The 26,085-nt window shown below is 36.6% G+C and overlaps 1 protein-coding gene across 4 annotated transcripts in view; it reads left to right on the plus strand.

Annotated features, from left to right (window-relative positions):
• LOC150084913 (poly [ADP-ribose] polymerase tankyrase-like) overlaps positions 1 to 26,085 on the plus strand; it is a 1,170,388-nt gene that overhangs the window by 336,134 nt on the left and 808,169 nt on the right. For all 4 annotated transcript variants that reach the window (XM_090376702.1, XM_090376704.1, XM_090376701.1 and 1 more), the window contains one exon: positions 24,458 to 24,542. In XM_090376702.1, the coding sequence (XP_090232828.1) occupies positions 24,458 to 24,542 (85 nt within the window). The remainder of the gene's footprint in view (positions 1 to 24,457; positions 24,543 to 26,085) is intronic.

The raw sequence follows: 26,085 nt of genomic DNA on the forward strand, positions 1-26,085 counted from the left end.
ACCTTCTGGAATGTCCATAAAGAATTTTAAAAATACCTTTTAAATAACTTTTTAACTGTATACCATGTAACAGACAATAAAAATAATTATAGAATTAAATGTTTTTTGCATAAAACACATAATGAAGAAACTAACTATTTGCTATGGAAATATTTGAACACAGTTGTTTGAACAGTTTTGGCTTTCGTTTTTTCGTCATACAATTTCCGATAGCCAACAACAAGCTTCTCTAGGCCCTGGTGAAATAACATGCTTTTTTCGATGTTAGAATCAACATCCATTACCTTTTTGTTTAAGGTTTTCTGCAATAAGAAAGATTTTGCCTAGTTCTTTTACCATTGTCTCCTTTGCAATAATATTTTCATCTGGTTCGCGCTCTTTTTCTTCTGCTTATTCTTATGCATGCTGTTCCTCTATTTGAAGGAGATCATTATCACTTAGCTGTTCTGAATGCGAATTCAGTGATTCTCAAATGTTAGCCGTATCCAAGCCTTTGAAACCAAGGTCATTACCAATATTAGTTATGTCTTCATTAACTTTTTGAACTGCATCTTTGAAGCCAGTAAAATCATTTGTGCAATGGGGTAAAAGATGTTTTCAAACTGCTTTCATATTGCCGACTGTCACTTCTTCCCATGCTGCATGAATGTTTTTACCGGCCACTCGTATGTTATATTTTTTCCAAAATTCTGTACAGATATTGCATTTTCTCCTGTTGTAGCTTCAAGTGCTCATGCAAATGTTCTATGGAGATAGTAAGCCTTGAAAGTTGCAGTTGTCCCCTGGTCCACAGTTTGCAATAACGAAGTCATATTTGCCGGTAAAAAAACAACTTTCGCATTTTTATTTAATTCACCAAGTGCAGAAGGATGTCCATGTGCATTATCTAAAAGCAACAGAGCTTTAAAAGTAAGATTAGTTTTTTTGCAATAGGCTTCAACTGTTGGACAGAAATAAGACGTAAAACAGTCTTCAAACAGGGCTTTGGTCATCTTTACTTTACTGTTACTTTAACATTATGCAGTCCTGCTCGATTTTTGGAACATTCAAACCACCCTGAACTACCAACAAACGTTTCAGTCTCCCCTTGATATTTTGTTTCTTTGAGCTTAGTAAAAATGTTAATAGCTTTGTTCTGAATATTGTCCTTAGATAATGGAATTCTTTTTTTTGATTGCAATCTTCTATCCAAATTGGTAAAAGACTTTCCATTTTAATCATTATTGGAGTTCTGCTTCTGGTATTTTGTAAAACAAAAGAAGTTGATGAAACTTTACCTTTCTCTTTATATTTGTCCTTACAGCTAAAGATAGTTCGTACGCTAGACTCACCATATCCTAGATCTCTTACGATGCATGGCTTGTGCCACTTTCATGTTTTTTAAGTTTTTAAAATTAAAGTAATAACTTTTTGTTTTTTTTTATCGCAATCGCATTGTTTTTCACTCTTTCTTTTATCCATAATTAACAGGGGTAGAAAATTAGAATTTTTAAATGTGTCTGCACGTGACTTTATTAGCAGGAGACAAACAAGTAACACGTCTACTTCCAATGGTTGATGGAACACACTGAGGCGGGCAGTGGGCAAATGCTTCTTTATTGGCCATTAGATGCTTAGTGTACGATTCAAGTCTTTTTCAACTATCAATAAAAATGATCGCATTAACTGGAAATTTGTATTGCAAAAAGTAAAAAGTGGTATAATTTTTTCAAATTGCGGTAACTGAAAAACGCGTTAATCAAACTTGTGTTATTGGAGACCTGGCTGTATTATTTTTTCTTATTTTATGTAGTTTACACACAAGCCATGTCTTTTTTTTTTAGGATATTTTTTGCAGTTTGAAATTAGAATACATTATTTAAACCTTGATGTTTCAGAGCAGGTTTCATTTTCTTTTTAGGCATCATGTGTAACTATATTACAATGTAATCAGTTGAAATTAGATTAGCATACCAAAAAGTGTCAAAGTAAAAAAAAAAAAAAAAAAAAAAAGTGTAAAAAGTAAAAGTGTATCCGTTATTTACAAAATAACAAGCTTGTATTGTGACAGAGAGAGGCCACATTGAGTGTACAAATACCATTTAAAGTTCATGTTGGCTCTCTTTTGAAACTATGTTAGTCTCTTGTATAACAATGTAGAACATAAATTATGTCTGGTCTGTTACTGCTGTTTTGTTATAAGATTCAAATTATTTGAACTTGCCGTAGTCATTATTAGTTACATTTTTACCTTTCTTTTGTGGAAATAATAATAGCAACAGCCATAAAATGTTATTGAATATTATTGATAATTGATGCTTGGATAACGAACAGCTAAAATCTCAAGTTAAGCACCAAAATATCCATTCTCCTTTCGCTTATCCCATTTTATTTACTATTGTGCATTTTTTTTAAGTTAACGTTTATTTCATGAAATCGTTGCCTTCCATACCAGAATTTATTTTTTTTAAGTAATTCTTTTTGAATCTTATTTCTCTCCTCATTATTTTCAAGAGGAGATGTGACACATAAATGCCCTTGTACAGCTAGCTCAGTGGTTTTCAACCTTTTTTTTAATAACGGCACTCCTAAGTAATTTATTTTATTTTGCAGCACCCCTACTCAATTTTTTGCCTGTTTGATCCGATTCTCTCTTTATATATATATACAGTGAACCCCCGCTATTCGCGGTATCTGTATTCGCGGTTTCGCGTATTCGCGATCGCCGATTTAATATAAAATGAAACCTAAAAAATGTGAATTTTAAAGCGCCGTGAATATTTTCCACCATAAAAAAACATGGGCGTGGCTAAAATTATCTTTCCCGGTCAAAACAGCGCTCAGTGGGTCGGGGGAGAGGGGTGACAAAATCGCGAGCGTGAATGTTTCTCGCTAATCCTTGTTCAATGTGTGTTATGAGCTTGTTATGGAAGGTTTCGTCGTTTGCCTTTAATTTATATGCTTATAAATTGAATAAATTTATCAATTTATAAATTTAATTTTGTAAGCATATCAATTTATAAATTGATATGCTTACAAAAGTGATAAATCTACCGTTTTGCAGTGTAAAACAGACTTTTCGAGTGTGTTAACGGAAGAAAGTGACTTTATTGTGGACAAGTTCTTTCTAACCCCTACAAAAATATGACTACGAATAACAAGAGAAATGTGAAAATATCAAAGAAGGTGATGACATTAGCGAATAAAATTGAGTTATTAGATAAAATTTCTAATGGTGAAAGTGTCTCCTCAGTGGCAAAACATTATAAAATCAGAGTCAACGGTACGATCAATCAAAAAATCGGAAGAAAAAATCCCCCGTAGTGTCCGTGAAAACGCGCTAATTGCTTCAAAAATTTGCTCTGTAACTCGTGATGTTAAATTAGAAAAAATGGAAAAAGCTTTAAATCTGTGGATAGAAGACCGAACTCAAAATAAAATTCCGTTAAATTCACTCATCATTCGTGAAAACGCAAAACTCCTTATCAACGCTTTAGCGAAACTGGTGATAGCACTGGCGGGATAGGTTTTTTAGCTAGCAAAGACGCTGGTTTGAAAGATTTGTTTGAAATTTCTAATAAATATTACATTTAATATTAAATTGTTTCTTATTTTCATTTCGATGCCATATGCTTGCATTTCACTATGTACTGTCTATGTACATAGTCATATTATGAAGGTACATATAATACATACGTAGACAAAATTTTAGACTAGTTTTTCTTATATATTTCATACTTTGGAACGGAACCCCTTTATTACTATGGGAGCCATAACTCAGTATTCGCGTTTTCGGTATTCGCGGCATTTCTCAGGAACGTAACCCCCGCGAATAGCGGGGGTTTACTGTATATATATATATATATATAATATAAAAAAAATATATATGTTATATGATATTTATTACAATAATATAATTATAAAAATTACATTTCATAATACAAATTATATGTATACAGTATATAATTTTATTCTTTATATAGAAGTAAACGTCAATTATAGATCACCACAAAATTTAAAAGGTACTGTACACCATTTTATAATAAAATAAACATATAAATTAAAAAATAATAAGTTTAAGTAACTTAAACCCAAATTACGTGACACCCCTGGAATGTTGTTGCGGTACTCTAAGGTGCTGCTGTACCCCGGTTGAAAAGCACTGAGCTAGCTGTTTGATGCAATTAAATGTGCCTATCAAAAAGCAGCTATCACATACACCACCGTGTTCATTTGTATTTTTTATTTAAACAGTAAAATTTGAAACAAAAACGGTTTACGGTTGTTTTTTTGAGTACATTGATGATGTTTTTAGACTAAAATGATGAAGGGAACAACTTTTCCATTGAGAAAAACAGTAGTTGATTAGGAAAAATTTGAATTTAGAAATTTTCAGATCTAATTTTCAATTCTAAAAGGTCCAGGTGACATACAGCCTGAACATTAAATGTAAACATAAAACTGAAAATAGCAATATCCCTCTGGCCTCCATTCTTTGCTGAACAACACTGGTTTTGTGTTTCCATAAAGCCAAAAGACATTCAGACTAACTTTTGTAGGCAGTTGCTATTGGAGGAATATCTGTTAATCTAATGCTGAACAAAACATTGAATTCATCATGAGGTGTCATATCAGAGTGGTACCTCCTTGACATGTCAAAGGAGAAAATGTGTACTGAACTAAAATCCCAGGGGGGTAACTGCAGCCAAAAGAACATGCATGCATAGGGATGGAAATCTAGTTACAACAAGAAACATCATTTCTTTTTAACCTGCCAACATCACTTAATTCCATCACAGCTGATTATAATGATTGCATGTTGAGGCCATACATGCATGCTGAATCTAGTCAGAGTTTTTAAATTTCAGAAACATGGGCATTTGTGGCTTATGGCCACAAATATATGCATATTTCTGAAGCTCTTGTCTGTGCATGATGTGGTGCTGAAGACCAGAGGAGCAAGACATGTTTGATCACAAACAAATTGTGTCAACTGTCAAGGAGAGCATCTGGCATGCTCCTGAGTGTGCCAGTGGTGGAAAGAGGAAAAGGATATCCAGAAGTACAAAGTGGTGTTTAATATTTCATAGCAAGTAGGAAGTGGTAAAGCCTATATCTACTAAGCTAGTCTTTACCAAGAATTACTAAGAAATTTACATAATCAGAAAGTTGCAGAAAAGCATTCTGTTGGAACACACTGAAAAGCAGATTCCACTTAAAGAGTCCTTCAGTCCTATTCTGTGGTAATTTTTGAGTTCTCAGAAGCTGGTACAGAAAATTTAGTCATCAGCAGCTACTCTCATTTCAGTACCTCCTATTTCTCCAATACAAAAACAAAAGTAAAGTAGTAAAGATAATACCTCAAAGCCACTTCCACTTGCAAACCAAAAACAAATGGATGTAGAGGTTAAAGAAATGACTGGTGAATAAATTCCTGGGAATTTTTGTTGCCCATACCCTAATTTCCCAAGAAAGGTAAAACCAAGAGATAGAAGGCAAAGTCCTTATCCCCTTGATCTAACGTACTCAATTAATGGCAAAGTTTATTCAGTGGAAATTTGGCAGATTTTACCAGAAGCTTTGATGTCTGGTCTCTCCTGTGTAAGTGAGAGCCAATTACCCTCTGTCCACTTAAAAGAAAGTGGAAACTCATCCCTTGTGAACTGTACGATCATATTTAAAGATAGGACAGGGGATGGTCCTATGTATGGAGATATCCCTGTAGTTGTGTGCAGTGGTGAGCTGTGAATATTTTAACATCGGGCTCGTAGTTTTTCCAACTTTCTATCCAGTAAATTTGATCGGTCATGGAAGTGACGTCATCCGTGGCTTCCACCAGAGGCACTTCCCACGCACGCACTACTAGTAGTGTGATTAGAGTGCATGATACATTTTTCGTGACCAGTATGATATCTCGAGTCAGGGCATCACCACTGTATTATTATGGTGGTGATGGTCAGGAGCGGATTTAGGGGGTGGACAGGTGTGGCTTAATACCCCACTAACCATGTATATAAGTGAATGGGTAAAATGTTCCTTGGTCTATCTTTAAAAAAAAAAAAAAAAAAAAACCCTTAAAAATCTGGTCGTCATGCCTCGCCTTATGATAATAATTGGATATGACAGTGTCTAGAGTTCTAAATTTTTAGAATTTTTGAATAGCATTAGTAGAGGCATTTGATGCAAGAAAGCAAGCTTATGCAGCATCAGCCAAAAAAACCTGTCCAGCTGAGCCTTAAACTTATTTAGGCTATCAACTTCCACGACAAGGGATGGAAGTCTGTTCCACCAACCAACCACTCGCTGGCTAAAGGCAAATTTCCGCACGTTATCCTACATCTGTCTTTCCTCAATTTGAAATTATGCCCTCTCAGGTGTTCTGAGCAAGAGGAAGACTCCCATCAGCATTGAGCATGCTCAAACGATTCAAGGCTTTATACACCTCTATCAGATCACCTCGCTGGTGCCTAGTCTCCAGACACTGTAATTTGCAAAACTTAAGCCTTTCTTCGTAAGAGCACCCCTTTGTTCCATTCACTAATCTTGTTGCCCTTCTCTGTACTCGTTCCAGCAGCTCTACATCCTTCTTGAAATGAGGCCTCCAGACCTGTATACAGTACTCTAGGTGTGGCCTGACCATTGCCTTATACAAGGGAATAATCACCTCCTTATCCCTTCTAGAAAAATTCCTATATATCATTGACAATACACCATGAGCTACTCTTGCAGCCCGTCTGCACTGCTCAGAGAATTCATATCTGCCTGCACAACCACACCCAGGTCCCTTTCATTCTCTACCACTGTCAGTGTAGTAACACAGAGTCGATACGTTGCTCTGGGGTTGCTGTTTCCCATATGTAGTACTTTACATTTGTCAATGTTAAACTTCATTTGCCACTTCTCAGCCCACCTGCTCAACCTTTCCAGTCCTCTTGCAGCAGCATAGTATCAGTAGTGTCCTTGACAACCCTGCCAACCTTCGTATCGTCTGCAAACTTGGACATTAAGCTTGATATACCATCATCAATATCATTTATAAATACAGAAAACAATAATGGACCCAACGCTGAACCCTGAGGTACTCCACTAATAACATTAGTCCACGATGAGCAGTGTCCGTTGATTACCTCTCTCTGTGTTCTCCCCCTCAACCACCCCTTTATCCATAGCAGCAATTTGCCTCCAATGCCACACTGCTCCAATTTGTGTAGCAGTCTTCCATGTGCAACAGTATCAAAAGCCGTTCTAAGATCCAAGTATATATTATCAAAGTTATTCCCTGCATCCAGTTCTTTTGTGACTATCATAGTATCCAATCAAATTGGTCAAGCAAGACTTCCCCTTAACAAAACCATGCTGTGTCCGAGCAGTAACTGAAGTCTTGTCTAGATGATCCTGCAGTGCTTATTTAACCAGTGTCTCCATTAATTTTCCGGGAACAGAAGTTAAACTCACAGGTCTATAATTACTTGTGTCAGCCTTTGATCCTCCTTTGTGAATTGGTGTCACATTTGCACATCTTCAGTCCATGGGTACTTCCCCTGAGTCCAAGGTAGCTCTCATAATTATGGCTAAGGGTTTGCGTAGTATGACATCACAATCATGCCTCCTGAAGTTACTACTGCAGTAAGTATGATTGCAAAAATACAAATATTTGTCAACAATTTCTTTTTTCGTCTCGCATTTTTGTTACATTCCATTGTTAGGTGCCCCAACAGCTGAATATGTCGCTTCAACTACAAGATCGGTACATCAATCAGTGCTATTTTTCAGAGATATTTAGATACGTTGCACTTGCAAGTACACATCTCTTACTTTAGTTATCATAAATCCATTATATCTTGTCTTCTAGAAATTATGAAAATCTGTAAATGATCAATAAAATATTTACAATAAAAAAGCTGTTTTATTTCCTAATCGATAATTCAGACACAGCATGGGTTTCTTAAGGGAAAGTCTTGTCTGACAAATTTTATTGGATATTATGATGTGGTTACAAAGGAACTGGATACAAAAAATACTTTTGATATCATATATTTGGATTTCAGGAAAGCCTTTGACACTGTTATGCATGGAAGACTACAGATTGGAGCAGAATGGTATTAAGGGTAAGTTGCTACAATGGATAAAAGGATGGTTGAGTGGGAGAAGACAGAGGGTGGTAATTATGGGTGCTGCTCTTAGTGGACTAATGTTATTAGTGGAGTCGCACAGGGTTCGGTGTTGGGTCCTCAGTTGTTTTGTATATTTATCAATGATATTGATGAAAGTATATCTGGCTTAGTGTCAAAGTTTGCAGGTGATACAAAGGTTGTCAGGGTTGTTAAAGACAGTAATGGCAGTGTGCTACTGCAACAGGATCTAGATAATTTGGGCAGATGGGCTAAGAAGTGGCAACTGAAGTTTAACCTTGACAAATGCAAAGTACTGCCTATGGGTAGAAGTAACCCTCATAGAAACGTACCAACTGTGTGGTACTACACTTAAGGTGGTTGAAAATGAAAAAGACCTGGGAGTAATTGTGCAGTCAGATATGAAGTTTTCTGAGCAATGCAGAGAGTATGCCAGGGCAGGTAATGAGGTTTTGTCAATGATATATAGGAATTTTGCTTGCTCTGTATAAGGCAATGGTCAGGCCATGCCTTGAGGAGAATGAGGGGAATGAAGGGATCCTCTTACCAAGAGAGGCTTAAGTTCTGCAAATTGCAGTGGCTGGAGACTAGGCACCTGCGCGGTGATCTGATTGAATTGTATAAGGCCGTGAATGGGTTGAGCCCGCTGGAATAGGCGCCTCCGTAGTCAGGTGGGAAGGAGCAGCAGTGCGTAGCACACACTTCTTTATTAGACTGGGGTTCGAGCCCGTCACCACCAAATACGGAGGATGCGGAAAGGTCAGGGAATGACCACTGCATATCCTGGAGCAATATGGCCTTAGTTGCTAATGCTCCTAAAAACCAAATAACAACAACCCGCTGAATTCTGATGGGATCCTTCCACTTGTTACGAACCGGGGGGGGGGGGATAAATTCAAATTAAGAAAAGAAATAAGTAGACTAGATTTGTGGAAATTTGCCTTTCGCCAACGGGTGGTTAATTGCTGGAACAAATTTCCATCTGTCACTGTGGAAGTTGATAGGTTAAATAAATTTAAGGTGGAACTGGACACGCATTTGGAGGGAATGGTGTGATATATTTTTTTTTTTTTTTGGGCTGATGCTGTATAAGCTCATACACTTGCTTTCTTGCATCACATGCCACTACTACTACTACTACTATATACAAATCAAAATACCTAAAAGAAACATGAAGGATGTTTCGCATAAACCATCTACTGCATGTGCTTGGCACACACGCAACTTTTTTATTCATATATATATATATTTTTAACTAGGTGAAATATAATGGATACATTTTTTTCATGATAAAATTTTAATATTGCAAATAAAAAATAACATGAAATATTTCCCATATCACATATAACATAAAAACTATCACAAAACATTCCACAATATAAAAACAAATATTACATAAAAAAACAATCTTTCTAGAAAAAGTACACAATAAATCACAGATTACATAAAAAAAAAATTATTTCCCAAATATTCAAGAAAAATTTATTCTAAAAATTGCCAATTTACTTCTTTACTAATATTTGTTGCCGATCTTCTGCTTTTCTCAGTAGCTGAACGATGATTACAGAGGAATAATTTGACATAACGATCCGGATCAAATTGAAGCAATGGTTTTCCATTTAGATATATGGTCATCATAATCTGCAACGTGTCTGATTGTCACAATATTATTCATTATGTTGAAAGCTCACTCAGCTTCAGCACAGCTAATTGCAGTGGTTTCAAAGATATTTCTGGCTTTCTTAATTGAAAAAGGAATTTCACTCGATTTTAAAGATAAACTGTCTTTGACAAAATCTCTAAAATCATTAATTTTTATTTCATATTTTATCAGAAAACAAATTTCTTATTTGGTTTTCACCATCTTGCCAGTGAGATGAAAGTTTTTCCCATTCCATGATTTTGGGTAGCACATGTTTAAAATTTTCTTTCAATGGTATTGTCATTTTCTTTATTTAATTTAAAATCACTCTGTTGCATTAATAACTTGTCCTTTAAGGATAAAACAATGCATTTAATAACTTGACATGAGGTAAGTTTTTTACTTTCAATTTTGATTCCTTGAAATTCTTTCCACTTCAACATGCCCTCAATTTTAGCTTCATCATTTCCTTCAGTATTTTTCAAATTAGCAATAGCATTGATAGTTCGAATTATTAATTTATATGCTTTTACCATTGTGATTCTGTAAAGAGCTCCGCAGGATGTCGATCATTACTGCTAAATTTTTAAGAAATTCCAAATTTAAAACTCGATTTAACCCATTACCAGCCATAATTGAATTGAAAAGAAAAACACAATTTTTCTCGTTTAATATCAGCTAAAAACATTCAAATGAAGACATTGTAAAAAAATTTTATTCAAAAATCTTCCTGGTTACAGAAAAAAAGTACGTCCCATTTTTGGGACGTTGGCTGAGAATAAGAAATATTTAGGAAATTAGACAAAGAAAAAAAAAATTTTTTTATTGAAAATCAAACAATGGTGTTTTACACTAACTATGTATGAAACATATAATAATAAATAAGTCATTTTGTGTGAAAAGGAACAAAACATATGTCATGTAGGGGTACATCACATTTGTTACGAAGTCTGTTTTTTTGCCACATAAAGCACATCTTCGTTGTGTCGTTATTGGAACTACCAAATATCCATTGCCATCGAATCTCACGTCCAAGCTCACTCGTCCACCTAGAAGTTTAGACTTTTGTGAACCCCGACTTTTTTGAAGCAGAAGAAGTTGTTTTAGAAAGGTAGGCCAACACTACTTTCCTGCATACATCCAGAAGCGATACATTTTCTTGAGAATTTGTAATTTGATACAATCTCCAAGTGTTGACAATGCATATATCTAGGAGTTGTGTGAATAATGGCCACCACCATTTTTTTTGAACGAATTCTGATTCTATAAAGTGAAATTTGCTTATCTAACATGTCCACTCCACCCATATGTGAATTATATTCTTGTATGACCTTTGTTATAGCAATTTGAATTTGCTTTTTGTCTTTACGGGAGTAAGGTCTAGTTTGCCCTAATGGCTCAATGCAACTGTAATTAGTGGCAAGTGAAACAGGTTTATTATCATTCCATTTTAGCACAAGTACTTCATTTGATTGGTCGAATCTATAATCAAAATAGCCCCGACCCTTCTCTTTTTCCATTTGTTTGCTCGAAATCAAAGGACACTTTTGTGTTCGGTTTTCTTGGACTGTTCCGGTTGCTTTCATTCGCAGCTCTCTAAGGTGGCATATTATTTCATGGGTGGTGAAGAAATTGTTGAAAAACCTTTCGAATTTTTTCGGGAAAAAAAAAAAAAAACCTTATGAATGTTTTTCATATTGGTCAGCAGGTATTGATGAAATTAGGTTTGTAATAACTCGAACTCCCATCGGTCCCTCCATTTTCTCACTTTTGCCACAATATGTTTCAAAATTATATAAATAACCGCTTGAACTACATAAACACCAGAGTTTGTGACCAAATTTGATTGGTTTTCCGTGCATAAACATTTTTGCAGAATGTCGTCCATAATATCGAATCATCATTTCATCTATTGATAAATGGGCGTGAATCACGCCAAATTTTAAAAAGTTTTGTGTTAGCATATCAGAATATGGTCGTGAACATTTTGTTGTTTATATCAAGGCGTGAATTGTCCACTAAATGGAGATACATTTTTATTTCTTTGAATTGTCTTCTTGGCATCGCATTGTATACTAAAGGTATACCAGCATCTGGGGCTTGTTCCCAATACATGTCCTCTTGAGGAAGTTTGTGATAACCACTGAACAGTAGAACCCCAATAAAACTTCTCAATTCATCAGCACTAAGCAAAATATTTCGGTCATTTTTTTGTTGTGCGTGCAATGTGCTCTGCTCTACTATATGATCAATAATGCCTTGAGAGAAAAACTCTTCAAAAATTTCAACTGCTGTTTTACCGTATAACAGAGATGTAACATTTTCAAAATTATTTTGGGATAAACTGTTCTTCTCAGTGTACTGTATTTGATTGTTTGTCCACTCTAGTGTTTTTCCTTTTATGTGACTTGTTTTTGCAACTGTTTGAGAAATTGATTTTTTGTATTTATTGCGAGATTCTGATAGGTTTGAAAAGCTTCCTGATGTATCTTCATTACGTGGAAGATTGGCTCTTCATTGCTGCTCAATTCAGATTCGTCATTTATAGGTATAAATGACTCTAGGGTACCTGCAACATCTTCCACTTCTTCTCCTTCAAGATTATTTTCTTCAAAATTCTCTGTGTCAGTTAGCTCATGAGGATCTGGAGGAATGATTGGAACATCAACATCATCGTTATCCCTGTCTTCCAAAATGCAGGATCTGCAAACATTTCCTCTATCACTTTTGTAGTTAGATATTTTCTAACAGTGTACTTTCCACCGCTCATGGCTTTGTTATATAATTTTTTTACAAAGGTAAACCACTAAAATTTTGTTTGATTCGAGAAACATCCACGTGCTTGCTGATTTTATTTTCAGCCAATGTCCTAAAAATGGGATATCAACATAAATAACAAATTTACAATAAATAATGGTGTAGGTGGCTTACCCTTTTAGTTGAGTCACAAAAAGCAACTATTCTAGAATATATTTCTAGAGCCCTTATAGTGTTTGAAAACACAGAGAAACTTTTATACACTTATCATTCTTATGACACACACATGCTTGAAAATGAAAAACTTGTAAATGCTTTCTGTCCTAACTTTTTGTATTTCAGCGCCATCTGACAGTAAATGCCATGATTATAGATCAGTTTCAAACTACTGTGCTGCTTGTAATCCAGTTTTCTGCATTTCCATTATTTTTATTTTTATTAAAAGTTGCACCCCATAAATGGGACAATGGCTGTTAATGGGTTAATAATCTGGAATATTTAACTTCTGATTCAAAATGTTTGCACAAAGCAGTATAAATCCTCCAACCCTCAATTGCCGTCTGCAAGCTACAAACTGCCCATCGTGGCCCGAACACACAGCCGATCTTTATAGTTTCCACATCAGGTTCTTTAGCAATCATCCTTAATTCACCCTATTTAATTCACTTAATTAACTTAATTCATGCTTAATTCATCCTTAATTCACCCTTAATTCACTCCTTTTTGGAGATTGGTAATACAGTTTTTTTTTTAAATTAGTGCCTGTATGCTATTATATTTTAGAACATTTTCTACACAGTGAAAGGCTCGATAAAGTTTCAAAATCTGCCAGCATTTTATCTTCAGAAAGTTTAAACAATATCTTAGTTGTCTCAATCCCCCCCCCCCCCTACGTTGCTACTATCACTAGTTGTTTGAATACTGTGCAAAATGTCGGACCCTGCTAGCAAAATTCCCGTATCATTGACAATACCCTATGACCTGCTCTAGCAGCCTGTCTGCATTGCTCAGAAAACTTCATATCTGACTGCACAATAACTGCCAGGCCTTTTCATTTTCTACTACCCTAAGTGTAGTATCACACGGTACATTCCTCTGGGGTTACTTCTACCCATATGCAGTACTTTGCATTTGTCAGTGTTAAACTTCAGTTGCAACCTCAGCTCATCTGCCCAAATTTTCTAGATCCTCTTGCAGTAGCACACTGCAATTGCTGTTATTAAAAACCCTGCCAACCTTTGTATCATCTACAAACTTCGATACTAAGCCTAATATACCTTCATCAATATCATTGATAAATATACAAAACAACAGTGGGGCCCAACACTTAACCCTGTGAGACTCCACTAATAACATTAGTCCATGAAGAGCAGCATCCATTGATTACCACTCTTTGTCTTCTCCAACTCAACCACCCTTTTATCCATTGTAACAACTTACCCTTAATACCATACTGCTCCAATTTGTACAGTAAGTTTCCATGTGCAACATTGTCAAAAGCTCTCCTGAAATCCAAGTATATGATATCAAAATTAACAACTGATGGGTACACTCATCCGCTGTTCAACTCTGGACAGTTTGCTAAACAGTGACCATTACCTAATAATTTGTGAAATACAGGCAAATAATACCTACTTAATGAAAATTTTCCAAGGCTCATTGGAAGTTAAAACTTTGAATATCTTATGTGATGAAATTATCAAATACCAGTCCATTGATGATGGATCGGTATTTGGACAATGCAGATTCTAAATGCCGCAACCAAAATCTGTACTGGTTTTTTTTAAAAATGCAATCTGTGGTGGACTGAAATGTGTCAGCTTGCCAAAAAAGAGAAAAACCGGGCATGGAACCTGCTTCATAAACACCCAACAACTGAGAACCTTATAATATTAAAAAAAAAAAAAAAAAAAAAAAACTTAAAGCAAAAGGACGATTTGTAAGGAAAAAGATTCTTGGATTTGGTTTACCTCTACTATAATGAACAATATCAACAACAGAATAATCTAGAATAAAAAAAAAAAAAAAACTGAATGGTAGATTTGCACCAGTATTCTCTCCAATACTGAGATGGAATTGGCAAGACTTATCAGCTCTAGTTGATATACTGAAGGATTTGTGAATATGAGCCATCTTTTCAGCAACATAAAACAAGGCTGAGCAATGTAAATTAAATTTCAGCACAAGACTGTCACTTCCATATAATCAATCCCTTCCAATTTTGGAGCTACAGGATGTTCTAAACAAATCAACAAACTGGGCATCAGGTCCTGATGGGATTTATTACCTCAGTTGGAATGCCTGGACAAAAAGACATTCAATTCTCTATTGCTTTTTCTGAATCGGATCTTCTACAAAAGCTACTGTCCTCGCTCAAGGTTTCATTCAACAGTGCTAGCTCTTCTTAAACCTGGAAAAGATCAGACGAATCCATGCAACTATAGACCAAAATCCCTTACCAGTTGCATGGGCAAGATATTAGAAAAGGTGATATACAGCCTCCCGGTGGCACAGCTGTAGAATAGCCATCCTCCCCACACCAGATGGAAAAGACCTGAGTTTGAGTCCCATCCGATCACAGTAATTTTTTTATGGGCCTTTTCACAACATGGCTGAGTTCGTTGGCAGGTGAAGATAGCGTGGTTTTTTCTCCCAGAAATACGAGTTTTGCATCCAGCAAAACAGAAAATCGACCACAGAACACATGCAATTTACAGACAGTATACACAGAGCAATATGGCAATAGTTGCTGATGCTCCTTAAAAAAAAAAAAGTGATAATACACATTTGATTTGTATGGTATATAGACTCCCACTCAGTCATCTGTTGTAATCAGTATGGCTTCCCCAAAAACCAATCCACATTAGACCTTATGGTGAAAGCTGAGTGTAACGTGTAACACCTTTATCTGAAAAGAATATCTTGTCATAGTGTGCCTGGATATTGAAAAAGCATTTAGCACCACCGAGCACTATGGCATTCTGCAAGACCTGTATGCCATTGGCCTCCGGGGTCAACTCCCAATGATCATAGAGAGTTACCTTAAAAATAGAACTTTTCAAGTGAGTTATTGTGATGCTGTTTTGCAATCTCTTGTCCAAAGAGAAGATACCACAGGGATTAGTACCCAGTGCTACACTCTTTGCTTTTAGAATAAACAGTTTAGTGCAGAACATTTTGGGCAACCTAGACATCTATCTTTATGCCGATAACCTTGCAATATCTTGCCATTCACAGAATATATGGGCTCCTCCGTAGCCAGGTGGGCAGGAGCAGCAGTGCGTAGCACATGCTACGCACTGCTGCTCCGGGGTTCGAGCCCGTGACCACCAAATACCGAGAATGCGGAAAGGTCAGAGAATGACCACCGCATATCCCCGGAGCAATATAGCCTTAGTTGCTAATGCTCCTGAAAACCAAATAACAACAACAACAACAGAATATATGTTCCATTGAAAGACAATTGCAGCTTACAATAAACAAAATAGTGTCACGGACTTCACATAATGGTTATCATCTATTGGCAACCAATACTACAGCCATTTACTTTTGTAAAAAAAATGTCAACTACATCCAGAACCTAAATTATCAATCGATACCAATTACCAACAATATCCGATTCTTGGTCATGACATTTTACACCAAACTGACGGCCCCGAGTGCCAAGCGATAGTGTCCAAGCGATTTTCCAAAGCGATATATAGTGCTCTTTCCCAGTGAGTTATATTTTTGTTATATTTTCTTTCCAGTGCTTTTCTCATACTCATTTCTTTGTAAGTGGTTCTGTACTTAACAGATCCTAAGTAAGAACCCAGAAAGGAAAATTACCTTTCTTTTCCTAGTATATTTATTAATTTTTTGCACTAACAAACTAACCTCTCCAACCGCTTGGCCACTAGGTGTCACCGCTCCTGCCTCCACGTGGCGGGGCCGGAAATCTGGGAGGAAAAGCGCTCACTCCCAGGGCTAAAAGGAGCAACAGTGGACTGTGATACATGTCCACCACTAGAGCCGACAGGCTCTCTCAACATACTGAGACTCGAAGAATGGAAGACGATCCCAATCTGGCAAAAAGAATGAAAAAAGACTGTAACAAATCAGAACCACCAGCTTTTCTAATTGTACATTCTTTATCGACTCAGCTGCTAAGCAGACTCTCTCCCTTTGTCATCCAGAGATGTCTGGAGAATGCAGCAGGTACACCGAAAATGGTGAAAAGGCTCCAATCAGGAGATCTCTTAATTGAGACCACCCAAGCAAGGCATTCAGAATTTTTATTAAAAATGACATCTATAAGCGGAATCCCAATCAAAGTCTCACCACATAACACCTTGAACTCCTCAAAAGGAGTAATAAGTGAGTGGGATTTGTTGAACGTAACTGAAGAGGAGATAGTCGTGGAATTAGCAGAACAGAAAGTAACTCAAGCAAGAAGAATTATGATAAAGAAGGACGACAAACTTGTTCCCACACGTAATATTATACTGACCTTTAGTACACCAAATTTGCCGACCTTAAAGCAGGCTACCTAAATTGCCGTATCCGCCCATACATTCCAAACCCTTTAAGATGTTTCAAGTGCCAAAAGTTTGGTCACTCCCAAACAACATGTAGAGGCGAAAATACTTGTCCTAACTGCAGGTCAAAAATCCATTCACAAACAGAGTGCACTGCAAAGGCTCCGGAATGTCCAAATTGCAAGAATGACAATCCAGCATACTCAAAATCATGCAAACTCTGGAAAATTGAAAAAAAGAATACAAAAGTACAAGACTAAGAATAATCACATATCAAGAAGCAAGAAAGCAAATAAAGTCAACTATCCCAAAAACCACGTACGCTGCCATTACGCTAAAATGCCAAGCTGTTTCAACCCAAACTGATGTATCAATTCCGCCCAATACATCCATTGCAGAATGGGCACGATCTGTGCTATCAACACCTCAACCTACCAGCAAACCCGTTGTAGTTGATGAAATAAGCAATACTCCTATCACAGTTCTGGCTAAAATAAAATCATGTGATAAAATGTCCAATAAATCACGAAGGCAACAAGCCACTGAATCACAAAAGGCAAACTCAAATAGAATGGACTCTAAAAATATAACTACACATGATGAAACAGTACTTGATCTTCATGCATAAGATGATATGGAGACTGGATTTTCATCAGGTCAAACTGATGACGTAGAAGAGGATACAGATTCCGGACGTCCCAACTTTCCTAGAAAAGATAAAATGAAATATGACCGTCAAAAGCAACCCACTCACAAGAAACAGACAGACTCGCCTTCCCTCCTCAAACCCCGATAATGCAGAACATTGTTCAATGGAATTGTAGAGGTTTACGCAGCAATACCGATGACATCTATGATTTAATCTCCCGATATGGTCCTATAGCCGTTTGCATACAAGAGACTAATCTAACTCCACAAGTCACTCCATCAATCAGAAATTTTACATTTTACAGAAAAGATAGAAACTCCTCATTATCCGCCCGTGGAGGCGTCGCCATTCTAGTTGACTGTAAAATACCATCTAGAAACATTTCGCTTCAAACCCACTTAGAAGCCATTGCCGTACGTGTATCAGTTGGGCAAATTCTAACTCTAGTATCTCTGTACCTTCCACCTAACAAGATGTGCACGTTTAAAGAACTAGAAGACCTTATAAGACAGATACCACCATCTTTTTGTATCTTTGGTGATTTCAACGCGCATCATCCATTGTGGGGATCAGACCACATGGACAGTAGAGGACACTTGATCGAGACGATACTAGACCAACTGAATTTAACATTACTGAACACTGGTGAAAATACTTATACTCACCTTCCCACTGGATCTATGTCAGCAATTGATTTAACACTCTGTTCCCCCATATTATACCCCAGTATAGAATGGACAGTATTAAACGACCCACACAACAGTGATCACTTTCCAATCATATGCAGAATCCAAACGCTTCAAACATCATATCCTGATAATCGCTCAAAATGGAAATTCTCCAGAGCAGACTGGAAAAAGTTTTCAACCCGTCTTTCTTTTGATAACCAATTGATCAAACTACAATCCATTGATGATGCCACAGAGCATATTACCAGACAAATACTGACCACTGCCTCCGAAGCAATTCCTCAAGCCTCCACATTTAAACACAAAAACCTTAAACACTGGTGGAATGTAGCTTGTACCAATGCCAAAAAGGAAAAAAATAAAGCTTGGAACCTGTTCCGGAAGTTCCCAACTACCAACAACCTAATTCAGTATAAAAGGCTAAAGTCAAAAGCTAGGCAAGTTAGAAGAAAAGCCAAAAAGGAATTGTGGATACAGTTTGCCTCCACTATTACAAAGGATACTAGCAGTCGTCTCATCTGGAAAAAAATTCGCCAATTAAATGGGAAATATCCACCTCTTCCTTCTCCCATCTTAATCAAAAATGGACAGGAAATTTCTTCTTGTCAAGAAATAGCTAACGTCCTTGCAGAGAACTTTTACCAAACATCTGCCACGTCAGCATATAGCAACTCTTTTCTTAAAATCAAAGCTTCACCAGAAAGGTACAAATTAAAATTCCATACTTCCCAATATATTGGCTATAATCAACCATTTAACCTATTTGAACTGCAAACAGCATTAAAGAGATCACCTAACAGTGCAGCTGGACCTGATGTGATAAAATGTCCAATAAATCACGAAGGCAACAAGCCACTGAATCACAAAAGGCAAACTCAAATATTATATTATATATTATGTAATGCTGAAACATATAAACAGTACAGCCTTGAATTTACTATTAATGTTCTATAATCGGATTTTTCTTGAGGGTACATATCCATCTTCCTGGCATCATTCCATCATTTTGGCCTTTCCTAAACCAGGAAAAGATCACACATTTCCAGAAAATTACCGACCTATTTCTCTAACTAGCTGCCTAAGTAAAATCCTAGAAAGAATGATACACACAGACGGCTTACCTGGGCTCTTGAAACTAAAGAACTGATGAACAACAATCAGTTTGGTTTCCGACAAAACAGATCCACTTTAGATCTAATGGTGAAAGCCGAGACTAGCATCCGCAATGCTTACGTCAAAAATGAACATCTTGTAATGGTAAGTCTCGATATAGAAAAGGCTTTCGACACTACCTGGAGATACGGCATATTGAGAGAGCTTCATTCCATAGGATTGCGAGGGCACTTACCAGAATTCGTTAAAAATTTTCTTCAACACAGAACCTTTCAGGTCCGCTATCAATCTGTACTTTCCCGGTCCTACACTCAAGAAGAAGGTATCCCGCAAGGATCAGTACTGAGCTCTACCCTTTTTTCACTTAGACTGAACACCATAACACACAACATCCCAAATACTGTAGAACTATATATGTATGCTGATGATCTAACTATATCTTGCCGTTCCAAAAATATACATACCATTGAAAGACAGCTGCAACTCTCTATAAATAAGTTAGAGGCATGGGCAATGCAGAATGGATATCGTTTATCAGATCAAAAAACAATTGCAGTTCACTTTTGCAAAAAACGTAAGCTACACCCAGAACCAGAACTCGGATTAAAAAACCATTTGATCCCTCTCACCAGTAATTTCCGTTTTTTAGGCCTAATATTGGACACCAAACTGAACTTTGTTTCACATATCACATACCTCCGAACTGTCTGTCTAAAGAAACTTAATATACTTAGGTCCATTTCTGCTATGACATGGGGAGCTGATAGATACACTCTATTACATTTGTATCGTGCTATTATCAGATCTCGTTTAGACTACGGTGCTATTGTATATGATTCAGCTAGGAAAAGCGCATTAATCAGACTTAATACCATCCAACACAGTGCCCTTCGAACTGCTCTGGGCGCATTTAGAACATCCCCTGTTCAGAGTCTGTATGTAGAGGCACACGAACCTCCACTTCACCTTCGAAGGAAAATGTTGCTTCTAAATTATGCAGCTAAAATTCAGAGCCTTCCAGACCATCCCATTCGACCATTGCTTTCCAACCCTGAGCGGACAACGTTCTATAACAGTAAACCGAATGAAAATAGACCAACTGGCATGAGACTAAAAGATTTGCTTCACACCTGGAATATTGATTTTGATAACATACTTAAAGAAAGCGATACTCCTGATCCACCCTGGTCTGTAAATCTCCCTCACTGTGATACGCACTTTCAGCAATGGGGAAAGAACTCCCTGGCAAATGAAAATATCAAACAACTACATAAAGAACATGCCCTCAACAATATACAAAGCCACCAAATATATACAGATGGCTCAAAAACAGATTCTACAGTTGGTGCCGCAGCTGTCTTTCCATCTTTTACAGTCTCCATATCACTACCAGTTGAATGTAGCAGTTATACTGCTGAGTTATATGCAGTTAAACTAGCCTTACAGAATATTAACACTATCCACAATACTAGCAGTATAATATACACTGATTCATTGAGTGCAGTATCTGCTTTGGGTAATCAGTTTTCAATATCACAACCAATCGAAAAACAAATCATTTGCTACTTAAACCACCTACGAAGTAGGAATCATAAAGTGAAATTCTGCTGGATCCCAGGGCATTCTGGTATCTTAGGCAATGAGAGAGCAGATCAGGGCCAAAAATCCAAACAGTACAACACCAGCAAATTATAAAGTACCATATAGAGATTATTTGAAGCATATAAAAAAAGTCTATATGTTTCAGTGGTCAGAAATATGGAAGGCACAAAGTAATAAGAAGTTGCTCCAAATCAAAAAAGAACCTGCGTTATGGATTTCCAGCTTTAGACAAAATAGACAGGAAGAAGTTGTTCTAGCAAGACTAAGGATTGGACATACTCATCTAACCCATATGTTTCTATTCATGGGGGATGACCCACCTCGATGCACGCATTGTTCACTACCGCTTACAGTCAAGCATATACTTTTAGATTGTCCTCACTATTCTCCTTTCAGAAGAATTTTCCACTCTCAATCACAACTACAAGAACCGTTATCGCTTAACCACATGATTGGCAATAGTGCTGACCTAGCTACACTCTATACATTTCTGAAGGAAATACATATATATGAATTCCTATGATGCCAAAATAGAACATATTATATTACCTTAGAATAATAATGTAGGACCTGGCACATTTTGGCCTTAGCTGCCCTTGTGCCTTTAAACATCAATACCAATACCAAACTGACATTCCAGAAGCATATAATACAAACACGACCTGTCTATATGAAAAAGCTGAATATACTTAAAAGTCATCTCATCTGTGACATGGGGAGCTGATCGCTATACTCTATTTCACCTATACTGAGCTTTAATCAGATCTCAATTAGATTATGGTGCCCCAGTTTATGACTTCACTTGAAAGACTCTGACAGCATGTTTCAACACAGTGTGCTTAGGATTGTTCTTGAGGCGTTCATGACTTCGCCAGTCCAAAGCCTATATATAGAAGCCAGTGAACCTCCACTCCCCCTTCGGAGAAAGATGCTGCTTCTCAATTATGCAATTAAAATTAACAACGTTCTATCTCGTCCTATCTGGTCATACCTCTGTTATCCTTAATGGATAAATATTTTTAGAAATAAACCTCATAAAAACAAACCTATCTGTCTATCTATATCAGTAGAATATGCATTCGACCAATTCTTATGAAGACAGAGAAATTATACAACCTCCATGGAAAGGTATAACTGTAGCTTTTGATGCAAGAATATAGGTAGCTTTTGATGCAAGAATATAGGTTTTGGGGTAGTTCTGCCCTCCTCAGCCGTGCGAGGACGCTCGGCCACCAAAGGGTGTCAAACACCCCAGCGAAATCAACTAAGATAAGCAGCAAATATTTGCTCTGACAGTTTTGAAATTACAGAGCAATGTTTTCTAGTGCGTCGATTGTGCTTCTTTGTGCCCTGAAACCATTGGTGCTGGAAGTTGTGCCAAGTTGTAATACTTTTCTATTCTTTCTCGGAGGAGTTGCTCAAAGACCTTGCTGAACACTGAGAGCAAGGCAATGGGTCGAAATGACTCTGGTAGGTGCAGTGGTTTGCTGGAGTTTTTGATTAGAAGCTTAATAACAGCTTTTTTCCAATCTGTTGGGAATTGTCCCGTTGTCAAACTGTGATTATAGAGGTTTAGCAAAAGGTCCGGAGCAAACTCGACTACCTTTTTTTGCAATCTCAGAGCGGTGTCTCATGGCTGGTAGTGCTGTATTTATCATTGTAGCTGCAGAGCTTTTCCTGTTTAGGGCTGGTTTGGTCATTTGGGGGAGTGAATATGGCGGGCGTCAACCGTGTCCAAAATGGTGTCAACCGTGTCTCTCCGGTTGCCGATCATATGTCCTTGGGGCGTCCCCACCGAGGTAACAACCTCACCCCTTGACATCTTATTCATTGTAATCCGGTACACAGTGCCCCATGGATCCTGGTTTCCCACCGAGGAGACAAGATGCTCCCAGGACAGCTTCTTCCGCTGCCTGATCATTGCAGTGTAGGCGATTAAAGTGTGCATACCTTCATGTGATGACTGCTTCCATTGTTGGGTGGAAACACTCCCTGAATAATCAAACCTTTCAGAAACTACATGCAGCCCACTCCATATCCATAGCAAATGCACAAACTTCAAATTTACACCGATGGCTCCAAAAGTTACACAGCTGTTGAAGCCGCTATGGTCCTACCAACATCAACACATTCTCTGTCTCATTTCCACAGGAATGCAGTATTTTCACTGCAGAACTCTGTGCCATTAAGATGGCTTCACCTTTCTTGTTAATACTTTCGCTCCAAAGGCTATAATCTATAAGATTCTTTTAGTGGTGCAGTGACAGCCTTCCATGGCAATTCTCGCTCTCCACATCCACTTATAAATCAAATGAGAACTCAAATGTTGGAACTTCATAATAATAGGCAGACTGTTATTTTTTGTTGGATCTCAGGGCACACTGGAATACTAGGAAATGAGCATGCAGCAAGAAATCCCACTGACAATGACCATATCCATATTCCTTACACAGACTATAAAGCAATCTTACATTGAGTATGCAATGATAAATGGAGAGAAATTTGGCATAACCAATTAAATAGTTTTATACTATTTAACCAGTTAAATAGTTCGTTATTTAACAAGTTATGAAATATAAAACTGAATCCACAGCTATGGAAATCTAGCTTCCACTCAAACAGACAGAAAGAGGTTGTGCTCACCAAAGTACATATGGTCATATCCACTTTATACATCTCTGTTTATTGCAAGAAAATAACCCTCCACCATGCTTGCACTGTGATTTTCCACTAACTGTAAAGAACTTATAGTGTGCATTCATTATCATTCTGACCTCTGACTCCAACTCTAACTTAAATGAGTCTCTTCTACTTAGACATATTATTGGGGACAACTCCAGTTTAACTGGGAATTTTCACTATCTAAAATAGATTAATATATATATATGCTGTTCTAAACTCTTTTTATTAATCTGTACAGTGTCTTTCAACAGGAACAGGTGCAATTTGGCCATAGTAGCTGTTGCATAAAAAAAAAAAAAAAAAAAAAACTCAACCACCACCACATGTTTATTTCACTGGTGAAGGTTCCATTGTATATCATGAAAGCACTACTCACACCATTTTTAAGACTTTGCACAATGGTTCATAGACTGATACTATTCTTTTCCATATTCTGGTCCAACTAACAGCACGAAACATTTTGTTTCTACAATTATATGAAAATAAATGGCGGCCAGTTTTCTCTTGAATTTTTAGTTTGTAATTTTATTTTACAGTTATATAGAAATATTTACAAGACAAATTTTATATTAAGCAGTCTGACCTCTCTTTTCTTATATATTAATAATATAGTGAAGACTATTTTTAAAAGAAACAATAGAAATATGTCAGATATGATTTGTCCTAATTTTGTTTTTTATTATTATTATTTTCAGTTTCAATGTCACTATGTTGGGACACGCTCTTAAGCAAGTCAACTTAAGCCGTGGAGGGAGAGAGGGAAATAATGCTTTTCTTAAGGTATACTTTATTTTCTTAATTAACTTTAGTTCGATATTAGTTGAGTTATTTCTTTATTATAATAAAACAATGAATGAATGAAATGTGGTTGTGTAGTTTAAATTTAGTAATAGTTATTTATAGAAGATGTTGGAAACTTTTTTAAAAATTTTTCTGAATACAGTTAAACTATCTCAGTATTAGGTAATACAAAGTGTCTGACAATTTGAACTCAGTTGTTGATAAAACGAAGCCTAATTCTGCATGCTGAAACTTCTTCAATATCAAAATGTATTTAATTTTGTTAAAAAAAATATTTTACAATTTTTCTCCCTTGGTCATAATTTGAAAAGAGCTTTTTTTTTTTTTTTTTTTTTTGCCTGTTTATGCTGATATCTTATTAGAACAGGAATTGAAATTGACTTAAATTATGGAAATTAATGAAGGCAGATCACATATTAGAGTATATGCTCAAAATATATTTAGGGAATGACCACACCACGGTCTTTCTTTATGCACCTCTGTAAATGGGATGTTATTTATTTCATCAAAGTGTAAGAAATAGCCATTATAAATACCCCTGAATAAAATCACTAATATTGATTTTATTTACAGGTAGTATATTATTGCTCTTAGCTGCACTGTAAATGCCTGTTTCACTTACAGTTGAAGTAGAGACACCAGCCTGTGGATTTATTTGCATAGGTTTCAGTAGTTCACTTTCTTTGGCAGTAAGAAGGGGTATCTGTATTTTAGGAAGCATGTCAGTACATTGTTAAAAACCTTTTTTTTTCTTTTTTTCTTAAATTACAAATAACTTAACTTGTATACTTAGATAAATTATTTTTATTTATTTATTTTTTTTTTTTTTTGGGTAGTTGTTGGCGCATTGGCTTCTGTGGCCATAATGCACCTCCCAAGGTTTTTGCAGTACTTTGATCCAAGCCTGAGGCGGGATTCGAACCCGCGACCTTTGGGTTGCCAGGCTGGCACTTTACCCACCCGGCTAGCCTGGTCAGCAGATAAATTATAGAGCTTCTTAATGTACCATTGTATAATCGACTTAATAGTGTGAAGAGCAGTAAAGCTTAATAGACAGTACTCACCTTAGTTGGTCTGCTTAATTACGTGCAGTCGGGGTCGAAATGGAGTTTAAATTGAAGTTTAAAATAAATTAAAATAGGTTGAAATAAATTAGTTGAATTAATACGGAATTATTAAAATTTTGCTCAAGGAAATAGAAGTGCACTACATCATCCCTGATTGTCATTTGAAAAAATTGAAATTTAAAATAATGTGAAATAAGCGAGGCCAACAGTCACAAAAAGCGACTTTCGTATTAAACGTCTTCGGTTGGCAGTGATAAGAAAGAAAGAAATCATGTATTTAAAGGATTTCTATGTTCCCATAATGTGGGAATCTTATGTGCGTAAGATTCCAGACCAGAGAGAGGTTGGTGGCTAGTTTTGTATTTAGAACGTTAAGTTTAGTGTTATGGCGACACCATTCTATGACAAGTGCCTTGTGTTGGAAGATTTTGTAACTAGATCTTAATTTAATATAA

This window comes from Mastigoproctus giganteus, chromosome 6, assembly GCF_048544385.1.
Source record: "Mastigoproctus giganteus isolate SK-2022 chromosome 6, ASM4854438v1, whole genome shotgun sequence".
Classification (NCBI taxonomy): Eukaryota; Metazoa; Arthropoda; class Arachnida; order Uropygi; family Thelyphonidae; genus Mastigoproctus; species Mastigoproctus giganteus.